We start from the raw sequence: 24,807 nt of genomic DNA on the forward strand, positions 1-24,807 counted from the left end.
AATGAACATAGTTATCAAACTAAAATTAAAATTAGGCATACTTAGCGAACTAAAATAATACTTTTTCCCTAAATTAAATAATTAAAGTTTCCACTATTTTATTTTGATTAAAATATATATCCAATAATTAAATGATTGACAAATATTTTAGCTTTAAAATATTAAGAGCATATGTTAATCAATTACTTATAAGGGTAATTATATTTAGACTTCCTAACTTATAATCTAATTATATAAATCAGTCATATTTTTGTATAATTATAGAAATTATATTTGATAATAAAAAATTAAAGATAATTCATGTAATGTTTTCGACGTTCTTAAAATTTGTGCGTAAGTTCCAAAAAGTGGTGATGTTTATGTAAATGATGTTGACGTCTCTAATGGATGTATATATAATTTTTCAAAAGACAAGAATGATTTGTATAAATACACCATAAACCATAGAGTGTAAATATAAGGGGTAATTATATCGCCGCCCTTGAAGTTTTGTGTACTTGCACGTAGACCCTCTTTAGCTTGAAAAGCTATATCTAATAATCCTGAAGTTTAATTCCCTGTAACATAAGTCTTTTCATTAGTCAAAATTCACTGAAAATGTTGAAATTAACAAAAGATGAATGAAAATTAATATTTACCCTGGCCAATTGATTTATTATTAACTTATTATAAGTTAAATTATTTTTTCTGACTAAATAATTTTAAAGATATACCTCTTCACATATATTAACGTTATACAATAATTATTAATCGTAAACGATTTATTTGATCTTGTAATAACTTAGTAATAAATTAATTATAAATAAATATAAATTTTTATTCAGATATTAACAAATTTAATAAACTTTGATTAATAAATTTTAAAATGCTTGTGTTGTATTGCATATGGGGAGCATGTCAGGAACGTGGACCTTAATAGAGTAATAAAACTTCACAGCTGAATGGATGATTAAATTATGTCTTTTTCAAGAAAAAGCAAAACATATTGAACCAATGAAATCGCAGCTGAAGAAAGATGAATACTATGCTCCGTACTCTGTACGCCAGCTGAGTTCAAAATTTTTTGTCTTGGTGAATGGGACGAGACTTCAATTTTTAGAAGAATTGATGACAGTATTTTCTCTTCAAAGTTAATATAATTCAAATTAATGTGGGATATTAAAGAATAATTTTGGCTCAGAGGTTTTTTTTTTTTTTTTTTGGTTTTGGTGGCTTAATTTTATTTTTTTAATTTTTATTCGGTGCTAATTTAGAGGGTGTTTAGCTAAATTTATTTAAGAATTTTTATAAGCCCGTACATATTATTTTCTTTCTTTTTTAGAGAGTTTATAAGTCCTTATTTATTTTAGAACTTATAAGATATTTTTGTGAAAATATTTATCAAATACTTTGTATGAATATTATGATCAATGAATCTTAGGAATAGAAAATAAATCGAATGACTAAATGTTTGAATGAGATCGAGCGGGGTAAGTTCCTTTAAATTTGATCCAACAAGTTTAACAAATCAAACTTGAATAAAAAATTCAATAAGCTTTTTATATTGGATCGAACTCGATTTGATTAGAACCAAAATAATAAAATAAATTTGAATATATCAAAATATCCGATCTTGACTCATGTTTGATTCATACCCGAGAACACATTTAAGAAATTACAGCCAAACCCCAGGACACAAGTACTGGATTCTAGGAGTCTGCAAAGAACATCAACGTTTAGCACTTTCTCATGTTATGGTTTGTCAAAACGGGATGTACAATTTGAGAATTGAGGTTGGCAGCAGAAATGGTATAATCACAATCTAATATTCAGATGTCCAAAATAAGCGGAAATAATGATACAGAGAAAGTCTACTCCCAACTTATTTTGCTGCATGTGGACTTGGGATATACAAACAGAAATCTCACTCTCTTCCACCTCTCAGAATTTTCATAATGTTTTATGTACAAGAACTAAAGAAGCCAAAAAAACCATCTATGTCCTACCAAAGACCACCTATTTTATAGTTGCTATTTCCACTAATCACATCTTGACAAGAAATTAAGGTAACATACCCTGAAAACCGACCACTTTGGTCCGTAGCATTAGAAGCAGAAGGAATTACGAGCTCTCATGGAAGCTCAATGACCGGGACAATGCTGCTGGATTGGCTTGTAATACCGTGGACGTTTCTGGGGCCTGAGCCTTACAGTCGCCCTTCGATTGGCTGCCAAAGGCCTTGAAAAGCCCACCTCCACCAACAGGATCAACTCTGTCGTTCTTTATACCTAATGTTGCCCATATGGAACTCTTGGCAGCTTCTCCAGGGTCATCGATTCTCAATGTTTTTGGAACCCACAGACACTTCTCAGAGTTGCTTTCTTTTCTCGTCTCTTCCTCTGAGTTGGCCGGCTTCAAGATGTTGTCGTCTCTTGAATGCTTCCCCAGAGTCGGGGAATTGGGGCTGGAACTTGGAGAACTGTGGCTCTGTGAAGAAGTTGGTGCTGGTGGTATGACCCAAGGAACATTCCAAGCACCGGGAACAGCACAACCCCAGTAAGGTGGTGCTGTGGAGTAGAACGGCAGAGGAAAGCTAGCGGGCCCGAAAGCAGGTGCAGATACCAGAGAGCTCCACTGAACAGAAGGCCATGGGTAAGGCCATGGGGCTCCTGGGAAACAGGGTACCTGTGGAGGAAACGGGTGATGATTTGGTATTAGTTCTGGCAACCCGATTTGACCTACCTTGTCCTTTGAACTCGCAGTGGTGGAGGATCCACTTGACTGATCATCTCCGTTCTCTGCAGGTTTCTGGAACCCATTTCTTGCTCCATCTCTAAGTGTTTTATCAGCAATATCCAAAACAGACACCATTGATTCACATAGAGGTGCATCTGAACTAAAGGCAAGGATGGTGCCGTTTGGGTTCAGAACAGGGTGGTGAACTCCATTCGGTAGATCAACTCGTGCACTTTGAAGAGATTCTGGAACGGTTAGATGGCAGAATTGAGAAGCAGAACTCTTGTTCTTGCGCCGACCGGCACCTACAGGAACATTCCTCATGGTCCCACCAGCCGTCCAGTACCTCTGGCATTTTTTGCAGAAATGTCTGGGCTGGTTGACGTTGTAATTGTTAAAATAACAAAACTTTGTTTCCATGCTATTGCAGCGAGGACATGGAAGTATCTTGTCTGGCTTCTTAAGGGTTTTCTCCTGTGAGTTACCCGTCTCGATCTGGTCATCCTCAGTCTTTGAGGTTTGCACTGCTCTAGCATCACTATCAGCAGACAGTGCCTTTGAATCCTCATCTGCTGCTGGAGTCGCGTCTTCTTTTAATTCATTTGATGTCGAAGGGTGGGCTACATCTTCCTCTTTTCCATCGTTTTGTTTGGGTACTGATTGACACTGCAGTCAATAGTGTATGAGAAAGTTAAAACCAGGAGTTCAAAGCTACAATCTATCACATTACAAAAATTTTGTATCGCCTTTCGTAGATTTATCAACAAGAACTATAAATACAAAGCAACACAAACAACTAAAACAGTAAAAACCACTCTGAAAGTTAACATATAAGTTCACAATCAAAATTACTATATGATAAGTAACAGAACGAACATGCGATAACACAATAGCATTAACTCTAGACTCCTCAACAGAAATTAACATGGACAAAACTACCAAGTAGGCACAAAGGAGAACAATTTTAACCAATTCCAAACTACAACAGATTGCATGGAAAACATTTTCTGAAGTTGAGCTACAACTCCAAATAAAGATCCTGAACTCCACTCCAGAACATCTTCTATGTCCCACAAACAGGAAAAGAAAAAAAGGAGAGGTGAACAAACAAATGAAGGCATGCACCTCAACTTTTTCTGCTAACTGCAAGCTATGCTCATCAAACCATCTTCGTTTCTCTTCACATAAGTTTGTCCTAAAAATCGAACTTCGAGAAAAATCCAGCTCTATGCCTGATGTCTATTCCAGTGAACTAACTGGTTATTGCAGAAGAAACCATGATATATTCCGAAATGAAATCAAGAACCTACTGCAACGCATAAGATCAAAAATCCCTTTTCCAGTGACTTAACGAGGTCGTGCAACAACACAAGCATGATCACAAAGACCCCCCATTTTCTTCTAGCAACTTGATTGCTCAATCAGATGATTCCTGAAACTAAATTCGATACGGCGGACAGAAATGAAGTCCAACTTTAACAGAACCTACAGAGATCCAATTCAACATACCAAACAATTCCCATACAAGAGGAAAGAATACCAACTCCCACAAAAACAAGTCTTTAGTCCCAAATGAGAAATGCCAGAATTAATCTGCAGTAACTCAAAAACGAAGCTTTCATTTTAATATTGCACAACCCTAATCGACATATCACGCCGCAGCACAAACCCAAAGCACACAAAATCTTGAAAAGCAACAAAACCAAGATCGACCCATTATAATTAACACAGAAGGGTCGGCTTTCAAATACTTGGAAATAAAAAATTATTTCCAATCCATACCTTGTGTGATTCGTGGTCCTCTGCATCTCCATTCAAATTGCTATTATCAATCATAGAATCAGATGAACAGGAGGGGTCTTGGTTTGAGCTATCCTCTCCTGCAGCATCACAAGACTGAGCTGCTTCACCAATTTCCACCGCCGCTGCACAAGTCTCCGGCAGCTCAATGGTTTTACCAAAAAGCTTTATCTTGGGATCCTTCACTTCAAACATTATTTTTTTCTCTCTGTTCTCCGCCTCTCTCTCTCTCTCTCTCTCTCTCTCTACATATGAACACGAATCAAGAAAGAAAACAACAAAGGCCCCCCCGGCGAGCTGGGGGAAATAATTAATTAGGAGATCTGACACGTACACTCACCAAGTGAATAACTGAGTGTTCTTTTCTCTTATTGTGGGGGGCGGGCCGGGGCGGGGTGGGTTGGGGAATGGCTTTACCTTTACGGGGTTCTGTGTGTGTGAAGAGGGAGGGAGGGAGGGGAATGATGGTGGTGGTGGTGATGTGGTTGGGGACAACGTTGGAGGAATGGAGAGTTTAAGGTTTAAATGCCACGTCAGCGAGTGAAATGGATTTTGAGCCACAAGTTGGTTTGTGGTGTCTCTTTTTATTGATGCTCAAAAGTGGACTTACTCAACTTTATCTGACTCACACTCACAACCCTCCCTACCTTTTTCTAAAAGTCCCCAAGCTTTTCAGTCTTTCCAATTTTGACCTTTTCTTTTCTTTACTGAAAAAAAAAAAAGTGTGGTAAAGAATTTTCTATTTTGAATTCTATTATATATTTTTATTTTCTTTAATATTTATATTTATTAAAATTTAATAACACCATACAATATAAAAGAATTAAATGAGAATTCTAAGAATTTTGAGAGACAAACTTGCAACATATGAATTAATAATTCGATATTTAAGCAAGTAAGAACTTTGATGAAGATTTAAGTTAGAATACTTTGAAATTTTTCTGAAACAATACGCTAAGCGATAGGTTGTGTGAAAAAAATTTAAATTTGTATCGAAACGAAAGGTTTAGCAAAGTAATATGCTTAATTGAGCTGAAAACAAGCAAAATATTTGTGTGAAGAGTCGAAGGTAAAGTTACCTTATTTGACCTACCTAAACTTCTATTAGATGAGCCGCATGAGAGGAATGGAGATGCGATTGAGCATAATTTGAATATATCTAGAGTCAATAGAAAGCCTATTTTCACAAAATAGCATTAGTCCATTTGTATGTTAGGTCATCTGTGCTCGACATGAACAGGACTAGGGCCCACCTCATCATCCAGAAAGTAGTCTATTTAGAGAAATTAATTACATGTCAATTAAAGTTGATTGGGCTATCAACGAACTAAAATTTGGCATGAATTAGCTCGATTTTACTATCAAGTGTGTACATGTGTCCTTTAACTCTTTGAACTTTGTGCATTTTGGTCCATTGGTTTTACTTTAATTAGGCTTGAACTCTTAATTCAATTGGTCCATACATTTTTTTTGTTGCTTGAAAAATGGATGTCCGCGGTATCAAATATATACACGTTTATATGTATAAAATTTTATTTTAAATAAAATAAATAAGATAACATTTGTACACATAATGTGCATCCGTTAAATAAAATTTAAAAAAAAGACAGTAGAATTTAAAATAAAAAAGTGGGATCTGATTGGGCCACATGCTACCAAGTATGTTTTCTTTTAATATTTAAGATTAAAATTTCATGATTTTACGTGTATGCGCCACAGCTTGTATTCTACTCAAGAGGGATTAGGAATTGATTCCTTGTTTGGGCCACCAGCGCAGTGTAGCGATTTCAACCACATACTAATGATGTGACTTGAAATCGTGTTTCTGGATGTGCTTGAAAATAATCATTCAAGTTAAACAAAATTAAAAAAGAATTGGTCACCGTTCATAAACTATTATTCAAATTGCATAATAATCTTTAAAACATAAAAAAGACCTTTGCCATTTTGCTATTAGGATCAAAATGTCCTCTGTTCAATAATACAAAAATACTTGAAAATGAGTATTTTCTTCTTGCACCAGTTTACTGATTATGCAACAAATACCCAAATAAATTTAGAAAATTGTAGAATTATTATTATTATTGTTGAAAAATTGCAAGCAACCCCATTATGATATTACAAATGAGCAAATTGCTCTCTTATGAAAAAACAAATAGCGGTTTACCTTATTGTACTTTTTAAAATACACCAATTTACCCCCCTATGATTTTTAAATGAAGCAATTTACCTCCTTGTATAAGACGATAAATTGATTCATTTTAAAAAATATAGAGGGGTAATGTGCTCATTTTTAATATCACGGGGTGTAAATTGCTATTCACCCTTATTATTATTATTTGGAAAAAAGTTACAATGTATAGTGGTAGCAGTTCTAAAAAATTCTTGCTTCTCATGCCGTCCATCACAATATTATTTGAGTGATTTAGATATTTTTTTGTAATTGCGATGTATGTCATAACATATTATGTTGACTCATTTTTTGAAGCTGATGTGTAATGTCTATAAATGTAATTTGTTGTTATAAGTTAACACCGTTAAATTTTTTTAATAACTATCCACCTTATTAAGATGACTTTATTTTTATTTATTGTTTTAAATTATGAATTTTTACACTTCTCAATCTAATTATTTATTATTGTGCATTTTTTATAACAATAAAATTATATTATTCTACTATTTTTTTCTAGATATTGTAACTTTAAAGTAATTAAAATTAACATTTATTTTATATTTTTTAGTTTTAAACTTGTAGACTTTTATTTATTAGCGGCTCCCATCAAGTGTATTTTTAATTTTTTGTGTCGGTAAAGGATAAAATATTTAGGATTAAATGTAATTTTGGTCCTCTAATTATAGCCAAATTCCATTTTAATCCTTTAACTTGGTAGGGTTTGGGTTTGGTCCTCTAGGTATTTTAATTGCTCAATTTTGAGACTTTTTAAGCAGGAAAAATATCCAATCCGCGCGGAAGGTGACTGTAAAGTTCAAATCCTTGAATTCCGCACCACGTTGATGAAAATGGTTGGGACTTATCTCATTAGACTCGCAAGGAAGAGGCAAGTCGAATTGTGATGGTCCGCGACCGCCATTCGTACGGACCACGACGAGTCAATGTGAAGAGGCTACAACGGTGAAGGTGAAACCCCAGTGTTTGTGGTGATCAAAACCTTAAATTGATTGAGGGGTTTTGTTCGTTTTGAGCTTGGGAGTCGAACGGTATATGTGGCTCTCGGCAATTTTGAGTGACGGTGGCAAATTTTTAGAAAGAAGATGGTGGAAAAAGAGGGGTGGTAGTTCGCGATTAAGAATCGTTTGGACGGTGGCCATGAACTTCAAATCCTTGGATCTCCGTACCATGTTGATGAAAATGCTGGAACTTGTCTTATTATACTCGTAAGGAAGAGGCGAGTCGAACTGTGGTGGTCCGCGACTGCCGTTCGTACAGACCGCGGCGAATTGACGCGAAGAGGCTGCGGCGGTGAAGGTGAAAGCCCAGTTTTTATGGTGATCGAAACCTAAAATTGATTGAGGGATTTTGTTCGTCTTGAGCTTGGGAGTCGAACGGTATATGTGGCTCTCGGCAATTTGAGTGACAGTGGCAGATTTTTAGAAAGAAGGTGGCGGTGAAACTAGGGCGAAAATGGATTGATCGGCAAACTGGATACTTTTCCGGCGAAAAAAGTCCCCAAATTGAGTAATTAAAATACATAGAGGACCAAATCCAAACCCTAACAAGTTAAAGGACTAAAACGGAATTTGGTTATAGTTAGAGGACCAAAATTGCATTTAATCCAAATATTTTATATAATACTATTTACAATATTTCTATTATTATAATTAAATGATGTTATTTATTCAGTCATAGAATGTACCATGATAAATAAATAAATAATTAGGACTAATTTTGATTCAAATAACAAAAAAGGAGAGAAGCTATGTTTAAATTAAAGGATATATTTGTTTTTACAAAATATTTTAAAATAGATATATGTATCTATTCGATAATTATGGAGAAATTCAAGTATCAGTTTAAGCATTTGTAAAAACTCATGTATCAATTTGATATTTATGAAAAAACTCGAGTATCAATTAAATTATTTATAAAGACTTATATATCAATTTGATAAATAACACCAAAACTCAAGTAATAAAATATTTTTTACTCTTTTACAATTTGAGTAATACTTCAAGGAAAGACCATATGTTTTATTCGAGTGATAGGTTTAAATAAACTATTATTGCATCCATTTAGTAAATATACAAAAGCATTTTTATTCTTCTTTCTTCAAATATGTTCCATAGGCCTAAATATAATTTTAATTAAAAGATAATGATTACCAGCATCTAATTTCTAAAAAATTAATTTTTTTGCTTTAAATATCTATATATCATTATTTCTTTACCTATTATAATAATAAATATTTTACTTAATAATCTTTTTTTTTTATAGCAACACATTATGACAATCAAATACATGTATATTGCTTGTCATTTTCTAAATCTATATGTATTGAGTGTGCCTCGACTGCTATTATTTATTATATATTGAGGAGTTAGAGTAATTAACCACCCATCATTATCAAAATGTATATACACTAAAACACCCTTAAACATACCTTTTTTTCTTACATTTTCAGAAAAAAAAAAATAGCCATCTCTTTATTTTTTTTGCCAATAAAATTTTATTAACTTAATTTTAAAAATAACAAAAATACTTAAAAAAGTTATTCATTTTGTTCCATTCTTTATTTTATTTTTATTCTCCTTCACATATTTAAATGAATTAAATATATATACTAATATAAAAAGGAAAGTTCTTCCACATTTATAAACGGCGGTTAAACACACCGTCGAGAATCAATTTTTTATGAAATAAAAAATACCCTTCATGATAAAATAACTTATTTAACTTTCAAATTTTACATAATTAATAATTTTTTTTTATTTTTTTATATTTTGAAATGTGAAAGATTATATATTCTATACGCGTATAAACAGCGTGCTACAACGATTAATATTAAAATTTTAAATTATACACATATGGAATGTAGGTGGATTGGCATGATCAAAGACATAGACACTCAATAAATAAAGGACCACAAATTCCCTATCTAAGTATGTATTTGATTTTCTTGGAATTCACTCAAACTCTTGGGAAAAAAATGAATAAACGCCAAGATTTGGAGTCAATTTCTCCCAACCACTTCTCCTCAGCAAAGTCACACTGTTGAATATTTTTCAATGGGAAGGGTGACTAGCACTTGTCTTTACTTTGACAATCAGCTAACATCCAAACTCTTTTTAAGGGACTAAATTCAATGAAAAATGAATGTGCAATAATAAATAAAGTTGAGATATTTCAAGTTTGTGACTTTTTTCTCAATGGGGAAAATTAATAACTATAGTAGTGGGACAAATTGGGATTCCACAAATATCTTTCCTCTTTATAGTTTTTATAAGTTTTGTTGTGTTCGTAAGCCTAATTTAAAATTATATATAGCCACGTCACAAGTATTGTTAAAAAAAATTATATCTTTCAAATCATAATTTAGATTTAATATATTTTCAGTCTTGTTGTTTATGTATTTTTTGAAAATATTTTCATAACTTACCAACAGTTTTTTTTAGTGGTTCTGTCAACTTCCGTTAGAAAAATTAATTGAAAAAAGTTATGTACAAGCTATGTGTATAAAGACAATGGAAGTTGACATAAGGACTCTAACGAGACTTTTTAAAATTATGGGCTATTTTCGATATATTACAAATAATGAGACTAAAAGTATATAGGACCTACGTTATATAAAGAAAAATATATTTAACCTGTATTGTTATTAGCTGTTGATTGTTCAATTATTTAATATATTTATGGCTGAACGTGAATACTGAAACATAACCTCATAAAAGGAGATAAGATTGTCCTTTTTTTTTTAAGTAGGAAATTTTAATTTCATTGTTTGTATTACTTTTCTTCATAACAATTTAAACTTTTTATGTCACAAGCAAATGATTCTTGCTCAAAGGTGTCATTTTTTGAGAACCATCATCACAAAAGGTAAAGTAATTCTATTTCCTTTTTCACCAAAAGATAATCTTAAGAAAGTTGACCAAATGTAGGCCCAAAACACATGTAATGTCAAAACTCACCATAAATGATTCAGAAATCATTCTACTATGGGATCAGTGTCCGAGCCCATGTGGCCCATACAAGAACCGCCCAACACCAACGGAACGGAGAGTTTCTGTTCAGAGTGTAATGTGTATGACCCTCTCCCGTATTACTAAGAACCATACATCTCTGGAAATGATAAGTTACTGATAAATCACAGCGATATTAAAGCGGACTTGTGCAATGACTACTAATATGACTTCATAACTCTCTCTGCTTCTCAAACATCCCCTTTCATGAGCCGGCCAAGACATCCTTTTGTTCATGGCGTTGTTCCTCCATTTTCATGCCTCTTTTGTTTAGATTTTGGTTGTTAATTGTGGTGACTTTGTTTGAGTTGTGTGTGAAGAAAAGTGGGATTTTTCTAGTGGCCGCCGACAGTTGCTGATCTTAAGGTGCACTCAAAATCAAATCCTTTTTTTCTGATTCTTGAAGTTGGTTGATCTGGGAATTTGTTGTAGAATTGTGGGTCTGATTTTAAATTTGATTTGGATTGATGGGTTGTTGTTAAAGATTCAATCTTTGGTTTCTTGGTGCAATTCCTGTCCAAATGTTCTGTTTCCAATGCTCTATTCCGGTTGACCAGCACATAGAGATGGCCAAATCTGTGAATTCTGGTGACCCTTGTTTGAAGCTAAGGCAAATCAATCAGTTCAAGAATAGAAGGGCTTCCACTTCCCCCAATCACTTGAACGTTCCGGCTTGTGATCAGTCTCGTTCTGCTATCATCGATGTGATAATCTTGATTGCTGTGATTGGTGCCTGTGGGTTCTTGCTATATCCTTACGCCAAGATTTTAGCTCATAAGGCTATTGAACTTACTGGAGAAGTTGTAGACGTGGTGATTGAGGAAATTGTTCGTGCCCCGATGGTGTTTGGATGCTTAGGACTTAGCATTTTTTTTGCAGTAATGGCCCTAGTGGCGATCATTGTATGTACAGACAGGAGATGTGGGAAAACGGGCTGCCGTGGGCTCGGTAAGGCTGCTGAATTCGATATACAATTGGAGACAGAGGATTGTGTCAAGAACTCGAATTTCCAAGCCAAGAGTGCATTGAAGAAGGGGCTTTTTGAATTGCCTCGTGATCACCATAGGGAACTCGAGGCAGAGCTGAAGAAGATGGCGCCACCTAATGGCAGGGCTGTTCTGGTGTTCCGTGCAAGGTGTGGTTGCTCTGTTGGCAGATTGGAGGTTCCGGGGCCAAGAAAATCCCGAAAGGTTAAGAAGTAGTAGCCTATATGATCTTGCTTTTTCTTCTCTCTATAAGCTTATATGATATACTGAATTAGCCATAGTGATGAGCAGATCCCTTTCCATGTTAAGGTTCATTGTAGATTCGAATAAGCTCATTGGAATAAGTTATCCGAACGACATACATACACTGGTTATTTGAAGAATATGGTGTTCCTTTTCTCATTAGCTTTTCATTATTTTAAAATCAATTTCATGCTCTTTAACTCCTGAAAAAGTGCTTGATCTGTTTGTGGTCCTCCTTTGCTTTCCATCTGGATAATTTTAAATTCAAAAGATGATCCATTTTGCTTTGTTTTCTATCACACGTTCAGTTTCATTGAAACCATGATCTGGATGTTGATATCTGATTTTTAAGCTTTGTTGTATCACATTAATCTAAGATTCTTATATTCAGAGTGAAAACATTTTACTTCATTGAAAAATCTAGTGGTGTGGATTCATTTGCGGACTTCTTCTATATGCATTTTAAGCTTGCATGGATTGTATTTCTGATATTCACCCATCAAGATCTAAACCAGGGTAATTTTTAGTATGCTATATTATATTTAGTTATTCTTTTGGCCATTTGACTGCTACAGTTGCTTCGTTTCATGAGGACTGGACAACGGCCCACTTCATAAACCCCTGTAGAAAAATGCTTGGACGATTCTTCCTGACTAATACTCATCCAGCTAGCTTTCTTGAATCATACTTTACAAATTATAGGCTCACCGGAACTGTTAGACCTCTAACACAGAGATACATCACTTCCATCAGCTTACCAATTTCTTGCAGACGAAAAATGGTATTCTTTCTTTTTGGGGTCTCCTCTTTTGTGTTACATCTTCTCTTCCTTTCCATTTCTATGACGTCTTAGCCAGTGGATAAATATCGTACCTCATTAATATCCTAGCAAGTTTCAGCCTGCATATTTGTAGTTTCGAATCTGAAAGCTCGTTCAGAAAATGTTGATTTAGTTGACAATAGCCCAGAACTTGTTTCACGAGGTTTGACTCTCACCCATAAAGTTGTTTGTTCTGCACTTGTTCGCGTTGCTATAGGATCCTGAGCAGCCAAGTGATGATGTTTCATTTTCATACTCGGAGAACATTTTCTTTCTTCATCTTCCTCAAACGGTGAAACAAACTTTCTGCTAAAGTTTTTGAGTTTGCTCGAGCGTTCATAACCACACGATACACTCTATTTGTGTAAGTATCGTGTTGTTCATCTGTGCATGAACTGGGGTCCAAGTACTGATGTCGAGGTTTGAGAGTCGTATGTCCATCTTCCTTTGAAATGCTTGAAAATGCTGAAATTTAGTTCTTCTAGTGTGGTTCACTGCACATTGCTCAAGCAAACTGTCACCGATCATTGGATGTTGATGTTTATACCATGCATCTTAATCTTGTCTGGAAATTCTATCAGTTTAGTAACAGTTGGATACACAAAGTATCATCGGTCTACATATCCTACTTTTGAAAAAAGACAAGTGTACAACAATCCCACACGCATTATAACTGTCTGATGCTTTAAGTGCTCAAGTCATTAGGACTGTAGAAGTGAAAAGTTTAAGATTGTAGCAAGTATGGAGTGTCAAAAGTTATGTCTGTGACATAGAGGACTAATATTAATAAATGTTTCGCGATGTACTATTTTATGTGAACCATGAATCGAGCGATTATCGTGTTGTTCTTAATATATTCACTTTGATGCCTACGCCTTAAAAAATTATGAAATTATGAAGTTTATAAATTAATACTAGATTAGTATAAATTAATTAAGTACAAAAATAATTATTTTAAATTTGTATGGATTAATAGTCGTATTGATTTCGCACAAGTTTATAAATTCAATAATTTTAAATTAATGTAAAAAAATACATATTTACACGTATTAAAAATTTATTCATATCCATATTTATACTCACGAGTATTTCAGTGTATAAACTCTATCCATCCCCCAAAAAATTATTTCAATAGGTATATGTTTGAGTCTAGATCGAATGTAAAAATATTAGGTACGAGTCTGATTACTAGCTATTAAAATGGTATGTATCTAAGTAATGCCCATCAATTGAAAAGCCTAATGTGTTGGAAACTTGGAACTGGAGTTAGGTTAAGGGATTAAATAGAGTTACTATTTGAAAAAAATAATTACTTTATCTACTCTCAAATGACTTCATTTTGGCATTTTGGCCCAAAATGATAGGCTCGACAATCACTTATAATTTGTTTTTGTTATTAAAATTATATCTAATATGTATAACGCACAAACACAAGTTTATAGATCTATCTATTAGTCCAATAGTAATTTATTGACATCGTAATGGATAAAATTTAAAATCAAATTAATCGATATATTTTACTACTGGTATCAAATAAATATATAATATTATTAATAATCAAGGATATTTTTATTAATTTTTATTTAATTTAAAAGATTGTCACACAGAGAGGAGGTGATTGATGAAGGTGGCATACGTGTAAAAAATGTATTTAACCCTTTTAAAATGAAATTTGATATTTTAGAAAATAAAATCTTAGACTTGGACGTTAAAAATATAAGTGCGACTTTTCATCACAGGGCAAAAGGATTAGAAAATCGCACTTAATTTATTTTCAAAAGTTCAGAGTGCGAGTTCACATCACGGGATAAAGTCGGCATTCAAACCAATTAATAATACATTATTCTTATAATAGATGTATTATAATCATGAACAACGTTACGCATGTTTTATTATTATTTAATATATTTTTATAATTATTTCAAAATTATTGCTTAAAATTTATCTTAACAATATTTTTTATAATAGTTATTTATGCGTATAAGAGATTTGACCACACCACAAGGGTCGAAAGATCTTCATAAAAATCTTAAAATTATCAGAGGACTAGTTATGTAAAACAGAGATTAGCACACTCCAATACTTAAGTTAGTATGAACTAAAGAAGAAATAGTAGGAATAATTTGAATGAAGTGAGAATAATAGTATAAAATGGTGATAAGGTATATATATTTGTGTGGAATGCAAATTATAAGCTTAAAATAACCTAAGAACCGAGAGAGTAGTGTAAGAAAGTGATAGTTTGAGAATAAGTGTGATGATGTTTGATTTACCTAAAATCTACATAGGGCTCTATTTATAGGCTTGTACAGTGTTGGATACGGAGTCAAATACTCAGTTCCGCATGCCATTAGGAAGCTATTTGAGTTGGATGTCATACGCAACAAATCATGGGTGATTTGGATAAGAACTGGCTGAGATACGTGAGCTGGACTAAATCCTGCCAAATTTATCTATAATTTCGAGAATTAGTTATTTGTAGATTTTTCAATTCGTTTGTGACCGATTTACTTGGAACCACCTGAAGATATTTTAAGGTGACGTGAACGAATGTGTAGGCAAGCTATATCATGTGTCCTTCTAGTTGTATGGTGACGTGTCCGACTGAAATGAGCTTATTTCTTGGGCTTGCCAGTTCAGTAAAATAACAGGTAAGCCTGTGGGCCTATCTTCCTTGTTGATGGATTTTATCCGCCTATTGGTGGGCGCTTATCTATCTTGTTCATGAGCCAGAAGACTATTTGAAGGATCGTGAGATACGGGCCGAGAACACGCAAGCAGATGTGGTAGCATAAAATGTATATAATAATTAAAATTAAAGCATGAAATAAACGAATCCAAGGGGTGTACCCTTGGAGTTCCCAGGTGTTCGATGTAGAATTAACAATAAATAATAACATAAAAGAGGCTGAGATAAAATTGCATAAAGAAACCAAAAAGGATCAAAGGAACAAAAATTTACCTTTGTCGGGATCCGCCTACTTTAAATGTTCACGCGAGGTTCCAACACAGAAACCCTCTAATTCATCCACACCTCACCGGTACTAGAATCCCAATGCTTTCTTTGCTAGAAGAAAACAAGAGAAAAGAACTCCAAGAAGTTGGAGAGAGAGGCAACTGAGAGAGAGAGACTAGGGAAAGGAATTATTTTTGTGTTGTGTTATTGTGTAATAATATTATTTTCAATAATATATATACACACATATGCCTTGTATGGATGTACATAAATATGTCTTGGTATATTTATCCATCTACAAGGTAACCCTTCTTAATTCTAAATCAAGAAGATGATAAAATTGCACTTTCCAAAATCGCAATTTGCTATAATTTCCTTCCATAGAATTTTTCAATGCTCAATTGGTGTGTTGGCCGATTTTATGACTAAAAATACAATGCCCTAAGACTTTCAATAAATATCCATTCAATTGAGTCCAATATGTATTTAATCCAATTAATTATATAAGTACACATTGCCTTTATTAATTAATAAGGTCCAACTTATTAAAGAATAAGGACAACCCAACATAAATTAATCCCATTAATTTATCCTTGGGTATTCCATCTAATGGATCTTTTATTTGCAAGTAATCTAATTACTTGCAAAATTAATTCCAAATTAATTTCTTGTTCTTTCTTGGTGATTTGTGTGTGACTCCTTTAGGTTCACCTTTCAATTAGATATAGGCTAGTGTCCAACACTATTATTAATCAAATCTAACTTAATTAATAATTCTTGATTAACTTTTAATCAAGAAAATCTGTCACCTTGGTGGCCGTCTACTAACAGTACATGGCGCTAGAGACTAGGTAAATGTCCGTATGAAAATTTAGGGCTCTCGAGTCCATACCGGTACGGTCCTTCTATCTACCGTCTCTCGATCTTAGTTTAGGACATAGAATTTGGTATCGGTATCCATCCTAAACTAGGCATCTACGCTTTAATACTTGAGACCATGCTACGCTTAATTGATCGACATAGGAACTTCTTTTCCTACTTGTTCAACCACTGTGCCCATAGGTTCATAAGACATGAGCGTGTTGAGCGTGTCTCCAAGTGCATAGGAGATACCTCTATCAAATACTGATAGGAGACGGATCCTTTTCTTGGAACTCACTGTCCTTGCTACATACTTCGACTGCACTGGACGAGACTTATGATGATTATGTCTACGACACAATCACCTCTCGCACACATCCAAAATACAATCATCGTATACATGTGACTACCGCGATTCTTCAAGTTTGAGAACTACTCGCATACAATCAGAGCCGGTGATTCGAGTCATATTGACCAAGGCATAAGGCTTCCATATGACTATCCCGCAAGTCAGTTTAGTTGATTCAGCACCTAGTTTATCAACACACTAAGATCGCATAAACGTTCAACGTCTGCCACCGATGAAACACGGTATTCATAATTGGATGCGATTCTTGGTGCAAGTCTCTATAGGACTCTCGATGACTAATCTCGAAGTCCTCGACTTGGTTAGTTTCAAATCCAACCTTTTGGCAATTGGTTTAATAACCGCCATCCAATGCGAGACCCAACTGCATGATTGCCAATTGGTCTGTGGATTTCGTTGTGATGTTCAAGCAGATGCAAACATACAGAATGAGCACAACAAAATAAATGTCAAATAAGCGAACACTCATTTTATTCACTTAAAATAATATTACACATTGTTGATTAATTGTTAGAATAGAGTACATTTAGGTTAATCTAATTGGCTTTTTGGTCATCTATCTTAATAATCTCCCACTTGATCTAAAGTCAATTACCAATCGATCTCAAACCCATCTTATTAGGTATGAGCAATTTGCGACACTGGTTAGAAGCTTCGCGAGCTCAAATCGAGCTTCGCAAGCCGACTCGACTCGCCTGTCACCTCTAATGTAGGGTAGCCAACTAGTATGACGATTTGTTTTCAATTCGAATTGCTTATATAATAGGAGAAAAAATGAGCTAATGAGAAATTATTTGGAGTTACTTCTACTATTTGTAGAGATAGATAAAATATAAAATCTATATGTGTTTACACCAAACTTTAAAAAGGAGGAAAGTGCAATATCCTTATTATTAATTACACAATCTTGTGGATAAACTAAGCCTTACTATTTTTTTAAAAGAATATTTATAATACAATTTTATTTGAAATTTTACATAAGAATCAAATACCAATAAATCAAATTTGAATTTAGGAAAAAGAAACCAATCACTATTCACTAAAAAAAAATAAATAAAATAAAAATTAACAAACCAATCACTATTCACTAACATTTACACACGTACTTTTTCTTAAGGAGGGAAAAAATAGAAGAAAAGGGAAAATTTTCATTTAACTATCATCTATCTGCATTTCCTAAGCTGCCAACTCATCATTGCCATCATCACTGGCCGGGTCATCGAATCCACTTCCCGAACCCGACTCCACACCCGTACCCGGAGCCCTTCTTCCCCGGGCAAAGAACACATGAATTCTCCACCCCCCTCCGTCTCTCTCATCACTTTCCTTTTCCTTCTTCTCATCCGCCGGCATACTGTACCGGCACACCGGGCACGACCCGTGGATCCCCAACCACTTCTCGATACAACCCGGATGAAACCTATGTCGGCACGGCATTTCTTTGACTTCTACCTCCCCGTACTCCGCTAAGCAAATGGGGCACTCCAAACCCGGGTCCGATACTTGGACACGCGGCAGAGACTCGATTGAAGCTTTGGAGGCGGGTAAGGGGCCTTCCTTGGATGCCACTTCGCGGAGGAGGGATTCCATTTCGAGGGAGCCTTCCATCAGCGTAATCGATCGGGTGGGTTGGTGCACGAACACCACGACGTCGCGGGCGGTGGAGTTGGTGGCGGCCGCCATGCCGATGATCCATGGGAGGAGGAAGGCGGTGGCGCCTCTAGTGCTCAGCTCCTCCAGTGATGGCGGCGCCAATTCGCTTCCTGATGAAGCCATCAATTTCTTCTCCTTGATCTTTACCTTCTCCCAAAATAAAAAACGCTTTCCGAACTTAGTATTTAATGAATAGAAGTGAAGGGATGAAAGAGGGAGGAGGGATTTTATATATGAGGGAGGGAGGGAGGGGGTGGGCGGTGGAAGATTCTGGAAGGTGGCGGTCGACTTGTTTAATGTTTTGGGAAGGGATTTGATTTCATTACAACAACGACCCTCTTTCTTTGCTTTTGTCCAAATCCGGGAAAGAATTTGTAGAGAGGGAGGGTTCTGGACATTGGGTCATTTCATGGGAAAGAGAAAAGACGTGTAGCCTCAGCGTACACAACACGTGTTAATTTCAAGCAGAAAGAAACAGCTATTAATTTATTATCAAAAGAAAAAAAAAAAAAGTATATCAACTTGTAATCTTATAGTATAGATATAACCTTAAATTGACCTGGTGAAAAAATTGAGTTAGGAGGAAAATACTAATGCATCTTCTATTTTGACATATATTTATGTCATATATGCATCAAATATTTTTTTTAAATAAAATAAATACCGTAATTTTTATACGTAGCGTGTATATATTAATTGAAAAGAAGATGCAATATGAAGTCAGGTGTCCATTTACAAACAGAATCAAGAAGAGGGAAACAAACATTCGATCATAGTACCCCTCGAAACTTTTCCTTGTCCAAATACTAAGTTGTTGAGTTTGTGCTGACACCACTTCAGTTGAGGACTAGAAATGAGAGACATACTGAGCAGCATCCCAACCAACTTCAACTCAATCATCGCAAACATAACATTTCTCTGCTCAGCTTCTGACTCCACTGCTTTCACTTTTCTCCTTAGCCAACACCTTTTCTTGCCTTGCACATCTTTCACCATTACCCCTTTCTTTCCACAAAAATATGAACAAAAAACATACAAATGGTAAGAAAAAATCCATCCAATTTTTGTAGAGTTATAACGTGCAACGAGGTGAGTTAAACAACAATGGGATCATCATCGCAAATTAAGAGGATAACTTGTGGAACGTAAAATACAATTTTTGCATTGAAGTACCTTGTGCAGTGCTTTGGTTACGGTGTACAGGAGCTGCAGGTCCTGAGAGTCTTGGACGGGGGGAGGACTCCGCCAAATTCCCCGATATTTCCACACTGATTTGGTGTTGTCTGTTTTGATATATGACCAGAATGCTTGTATGCATTTCTCAATGGCCTTCAATACTTCAGTTGCCCTCATGAATTCTCCTCCCGTGCTGTAATTATTCCCTCCTTCCTCCATCGATCCTAAAAATAGTCATTTAAATTACAGTTTATTATACTAATTAGATCCCCAACGAAAAGTGAAATTACACATTTTGCCAAAAAAAAAATTCAAGTTATACTTGTACTTGTTCGAGAATTTTTCGTTTACAACTATACACCTTCTGCCAGAGTTTTTTTGACCGAAAATATCGACCTCAACAATATATATAGGGTAAATTGCAATTTACCTATCTGTGTTATGAAAAATAGACAAACAGCCCCATTGTGAAAAATAAAATAGCAATATTGCTTTATTTTTTTAAAATAAAGGGATAAATTGCTATTTATTTTTCATAAAGGTGTAATTTGCTCTTTCCAATATCACAAGAAGGTAAATTGTTATTCACCCTATATATATTTCTAATTTACGCATAATTCAACATTCTATATGTATTATTAATAACATTGCTAATTTTTTTAATCATCAATGGCTACTTCTTATCCTATGACAATAATTTGAAATTAATATATATAAAAAAATTACTACAGTATCTTTATTAATAAATTATAAGGAATATTGAACATGTAAATTTGAAAGATTAGTAAATTTTTTGTTGATGTTAATATATATTTTCTATCCAAATCTTTGCAAATGGGTACAGTTATAATCAAAAAGTATTCGAAGGGGTTACAAGTGTGATTTCCATTTTTTTGGACAATATAATTTTATATTTTTAAAAAAGAATTTAAATATAATTAATTCTTAAATATTTCGAAGATCCATCATCTTGATTATATAATTATACTTCCATCGATCAGTCTTTGAATATTCATGTAATATTTAATTTTTTAATTTAATATATACATCACGTCATGTGTACAAAATAATTACGTAATAATAAAATCTTAGTCAGCATGCGTGATTGTTGAATATGAACACGAATAAATTAGAGATACATATTTATTAAATAAATTAAATCCTTTCGCGTGCCATATTTCAGTTGTGGACCGGTTGCCAAGTCAAGAAAATTAAGGGGACATATATATAAGCACTGAATTTTTAATTACCAACTGGTGTATAATTAAGTCTATGAAGCAGTATCTATTATTTATATGCTATTTGATCAGTAAAATAAATGGAATGGAAGTTTTAATTTTTTTTTCACCGTATAATATTTGTACTAATATAAAAAAAATATATTTATAACTATGTAAAGTTTTATTTATTTCAAATAATTTACGTCATTTTTTAACCAACAATTTATTATAATATTTATCCTTCACTTTACTGAGGTTAATTATTTGATCCGCTTTTAAATTATATATTGATTTTTATGTTTAATATTTGTGGATTAGGCTAAATTCAATCATACCTGTGACATCAGGAACTCGGAGTAGACTCTGGAAATGAAGTCTTTGATGTGTGTAATTGGAATACCTTTGCCTTTCAGAGTTGTGCACCTCCACAAACCTCTCCAGCAGGATTTGTAGATCTTGAAATTGTCCTAAAATACTATGATGAAATAATCTGTTTTTGTCAGAGAATAACGTAAGAGCCTCAACCTTTTGATGTTGATGATAAAGAGCATCCCAGGTTAGGCAAGATTGAGCCACATTAATCAACTCGAAATCACATTCTAAACTCCTCAAAACCCTCTTTCTTGCCATTCTGCTCCATGAGATGTATTGCATCGACAGGTCTTGTCGCAGGCTCGTTGTTTGCTCGTTCAGGATTGCATCTGTGCGACATGTGTACAACGAGCAAATCAGACAAGATCATTGTATAAGAATATATTTGTTTCAAGATTTTGTCTTGATTATAGCTAGTAGTTGCATGATCATGGCTAGCTTACTCACTCAGTCCATGTAGTCTTTCTTGGTAGAGAACATTAAAGAATCTGAGTCTTTCTGTGTACTTCTTGTGTAATGGATCTGTGGGGTGTTGTATTACACTTCTGCTGATCATCAACTGTTGTTGAGCAAACAAATCTGCCGAATCTTGAGAAGGCCTAACAACATCGGAATCTTGATCAAGTGAATCCATGAAGTACTCTTGATTGATGCTTATGTCTCGATGACAACTATTCATCGAATCTTTGTCAGAACCGTGGAGGTCAAAATCATCAGATTGATCCTTGAAACTGCAGCGAGATGAAACAGTACTATTGTCACGATCAAGCAGTATCTCAGTAGACGATGTAACGAGACCATAGTTGGAGAGTAGGCTACTAATGTAGTGATCCGACGACAAGTACTCATCCAACCATGAACTTTTAGTACACCTACTGTGGTCCGTCTCTTCTGAGGCCCCGTACGTGTCAAAATCCCGACAAACTTGGAAGTCGTTTCCCATCTCGATAGCTCCCGGTTGAAGTCTAGTTTCACTAACCTGATACCATGAACATGTCGAATTCCAGGTGCTTAAAGAAACAAGCACAATTTCACATTCTTGTACTGGGATTTCTTGGTCCATGGCATCGTAGAAGACATCAGCTGGAGTTGGTCTAGTCAAAGACAACAAAATTATGGCTACTCTGTTAAGGATTCTGAAGGGAAAAAGGTGGTATAAAATGAACAAAAGCCAGTGATGAAACTTCAAGAACCAAAGAAAAATCTGGGAAAACAAGAGCAAAATTGGATTGATATAGAAACTGAGGTAAAACCACTTGAGAAATCCATGTGGGATGATGAAAGATTCCACCAGCAACCAACAGGAAGCTAGCAAAGCCATTGTAAGAACTAATAATACACACCTTCATGACTTTCTAGGTATGTATTATAACTAGTTCAGTCTATTGGTCTCATTACAACTACTTTCCTAGTAATTTACTTCTTCATATTTTAATGAAGTGTTGGTTATCCTCTTCTTAGTGTAATACTGAACCAAAAGAAGTTCTAATACATCCGGTGTGGTCAAATTTGAATTAATTAACGAAAAAGTGTAACAAGCTTGACATGCTAGAAATTCTAGCTCGGATTCCTATCGGCCAAATCTGAACCAATAATATGACAAGTGCAATACTCGTGTATTTAGTGTATAAATTCAATAAAAGTGACCAATTATGTGACGTATCGAGGCTGACATAAGAGCTCAAACAATGTAAAGCAATGGAGTGTCAATAATTATGCAAACAGTACGAAAAAACAAAAAGGATCAATTTGAGAAGTCAATGGTTTCTACACCTAACCACTTTGATTACTAATGTTTCTCTGACATGCAATAAATTAAAAAAAAAAGAAAGAAAAAGAATTCGAATTAATTATTCTGAACTGAATTAAACATGAACTGAATTTTTTTTATTAAAAAAAGGGACCTTGAAAATAATGGCTAAAACGCAGTAATAGTAATTACAAAATTATTTAGACGTAAAATTACTTTATTAAAATAATAGATAATCAGATCTGCAATCTATGAATTATGACGATTTATTAGACATTAATTGAAAAATGGAATAAAAGTTGTTTAATTCCACGAAAAGGTCAAATAAATTGCTAAAATAATGTAAAATTTGAAAATAAAAACCAAACGCTCAGTTGCAAATGGGTTTGGTTGAGATGAGATTTGGATTTTCGCAGTATATAATTAAATGTAAAATAAATTATGATGATAATTATTATCACTAAAAGAAGTATAATTTTTTCGATACCAATAATTCACAAACAATCATAATAGACTTCATTGGGGCATTATTTAAATTGTTGGGGGTATAAGAGTCTGACAAAGCCCAGCCCAGTTTGCATCAGCATTAGCATAGGCCCAAAATAAAAACCCAAAACAACAAAAGAGGGAGTTGGGCTTTTTCTCAGGAAGTGATTATATAATTATTTATTTATTTATTTCTTGGGTGATTGATTCATTAAATAAAAGTAAGAGATCCAACGGTGATCAATTCTTCTTAAAATGTCGCCATCAAGTCACTGGCTATTTTCTCCTATTTGTGGTCACTAATTTTGTAGGAAATGTCATCATTACCCTCACAAGTAACTATCGTTCAGATGGGAAAAAGACCAATTCACCCTCCTCGTGCAATAAATATGTCCACGCCCAAAGATGATCATCTTGAAATTTGAATCCTGCAAATTGCTTGTCACGAAAATTGCCTCATCACTAATCAATCCACTACAACCATTTTAATGGGCATTGGGGACCATCGCAATTTCCAGTTTTTTTATTTTTTATATAAATAATACTATTATCGTATTTAAATTTTATTTAATATATATATATATCAAATTATAATATCATTTTTTATATTAAAAAATTTAATTGGAACTATCAGGTCCACGTTCTCCCATAATCTTTTCTCCCACCACCGAAATGGAGTTTGATTGATGAGTACTCTATTGTTCTCTACTTGAAAATCATGAGTTTGAACTTTCACTAGAAAAATATTTTTTTTATTATAATTAAAAATAAAAATTATGATAATACTAATTAACCACAGCTACAGAACAATTAATAATCGATGTGTCTGCAAACAATGCAAAAAGAATAGCTACAACAAAAAAAATTATAGCAAAAACACTATGTTTCGTATCGTTTTTATTGACTATCATAGATAGTATTAATTTATTATAATCTTTAAGGTCTATTGATTTATGACATAGGAAATAATTCATTTTTTTGTAATATCCATATGTATTATTATAAGAAAAAATCATATCTAATTATAATTTTTTTTCCTCTCAACCCACTACCCCATATTTCTTCTTTATAAACTTCAATACTTTTAATAAACGAATAATCACAATTTCTGTTTTTCTCTCACTTAACCTCATGTTTTTTCCCCTTACGGACTTCTTTCTTTCTCATCTCCAAGGTTGTTTCTTTTCACAATTTTTTTTTTCTC

General features: G+C 34.0%; 4 protein-coding genes across 5 annotated transcripts; 1 reads left to right on the forward strand and 3 right to left on the reverse strand.

Moving 5' to 3' along the window:
• Positions 1-1,786: 1,786 nt before the first annotated feature.
• Positions 1,787-5,062, reverse strand: LOC105167652 (cyclic dof factor 2). Its single transcript, XM_011087449.3, has 2 exons — positions 4,498-5,062; positions 1,787-3,381 (listed from the first exon to the last, which is right to left on the reverse strand). Exons 1-2 carry the CDS (start codon positions 4,708-4,710, stop codon positions 2,101-2,103), a joined length of 1,494 nt encoding a protein of 497 aa, XP_011085751.1. The 5' UTR covers positions 4,711-5,062; the 3' UTR covers positions 1,787-2,100.
• Positions 5,063-10,730: 5,668 nt separating this feature from the next.
• On the forward strand, positions 10,731-12,101 carry LOC105167653 (uncharacterized protein At5g19025). Its single transcript, XM_011087451.3, has 2 exons — positions 10,731-11,079; positions 11,198-12,101. The coding sequence occupies exon 2, from the start codon at positions 11,235-11,237 to the stop codon at positions 11,913-11,915; it is 681 nt and encodes a 226-aa protein (XP_011085753.1). The 5' UTR covers positions 10,731-11,079; positions 11,198-11,234; the 3' UTR covers positions 11,916-12,101.
• Positions 12,102-17,935: 5,834 nt separating this feature from the next.
• LOC105167654 (E3 ubiquitin-protein ligase MPSR1) lies at positions 17,936-18,876 on the reverse strand. The gene has a single exon (XM_088883106.1). It carries the CDS (start codon positions 18,720-18,722, stop codon positions 18,123-18,125), a length of 600 nt encoding a protein of 199 aa, XP_088739232.1. The 5' UTR covers positions 18,723-18,876; the 3' UTR covers positions 17,936-18,122.
• Positions 18,877-19,033: 157 nt separating this feature from the next.
• LOC105167737 (uncharacterized) lies at positions 19,034-22,708 on the reverse strand. 2 transcript variants are annotated; one of them, XM_011087558.3, is made up of 4 exons: positions 21,815-22,708; positions 21,331-21,696; positions 19,773-19,999; positions 19,034-19,604 (listed from the first exon to the last, which is right to left on the reverse strand). In XM_011087558.3, exons 1-4 carry the CDS (start codon positions 22,686-22,688, stop codon positions 19,344-19,346), a joined length of 1,728 nt encoding a protein of 575 aa, XP_011085860.2. In that variant the 5' UTR covers positions 22,689-22,708; the 3' UTR covers positions 19,034-19,343. The 2 variants fall into 2 exon arrangements, with proteins under 2 accessions (XP_011085860.2, XP_088739231.1); XM_088883105.1 differs by having other exon boundaries at positions 19,481-19,600.
• Between the last annotated feature and the right edge of the window lie 2,099 nt (positions 22,709-24,807).

The sequence above is a fragment of the Sesamum indicum genome, linkage group LG8, assembly GCF_026168435.1.
Source record: "Sesamum indicum cultivar Baizhima isolate 11 linkage group LG8, ASM2616843v1, whole genome shotgun sequence".
In the NCBI taxonomy this organism is placed as follows: domain Eukaryota; kingdom Viridiplantae; phylum Streptophyta; class Magnoliopsida; order Lamiales; family Pedaliaceae; genus Sesamum; species Sesamum indicum.

What these genes read in the sequence shown, in the direction of transcription:
- LOC105167652 (XM_011087449.3), bottom strand. Translation starts at nt 4,710, where the DNA reads ATGTTTGAAGTGAAGGATCCCAAGATAAAGCTTTTTGGTAAAACCATT. An exon ending in AGGACCACGAATCACACAAG is followed by an intron (nt 3,382 to 4,497) that starts GTATGGATTGGA and finishes TATTGACTGCAG; the next exon opens with TGTCAATCAGTACCCAAACA.
- LOC105167653 (XM_011087451.3), top strand. Translation starts at nt 11,235, where the DNA reads ATGTTCTGTTTCCAATGCTCTATTCCGGTTGACCAGCACATAGAGATG.
- LOC105167654 (XM_088883106.1), bottom strand. Translation starts at nt 18,722, where the DNA reads ATGGCTTCATCAGGAAGCGAATTGGCGCCGCCATCACTGGAGGAGCTG.
- LOC105167737 (XM_011087558.3), bottom strand. Translation starts at nt 22,688, where the DNA reads ATGGCTTTGCTAGCTTCCTGTTGGTTGCTGGTGGAATCTTTCATCATC. An exon ending in AGAAAGACTACATGGACTGA is followed by an intron (nt 21,697 to 21,814) that starts GTGAGTAAGCTA and finishes CATGTCGCACAG; the next exon opens with ATGCAATCCTGAACGAGCAA. An exon ending in CCGAGTTCCTGATGTCACAG is followed by an intron (nt 20,000 to 21,330) that starts GTATGATTGAAT and finishes GACTATTTTTAG; the next exon opens with GATCGATGGAGGAAGGAGGG.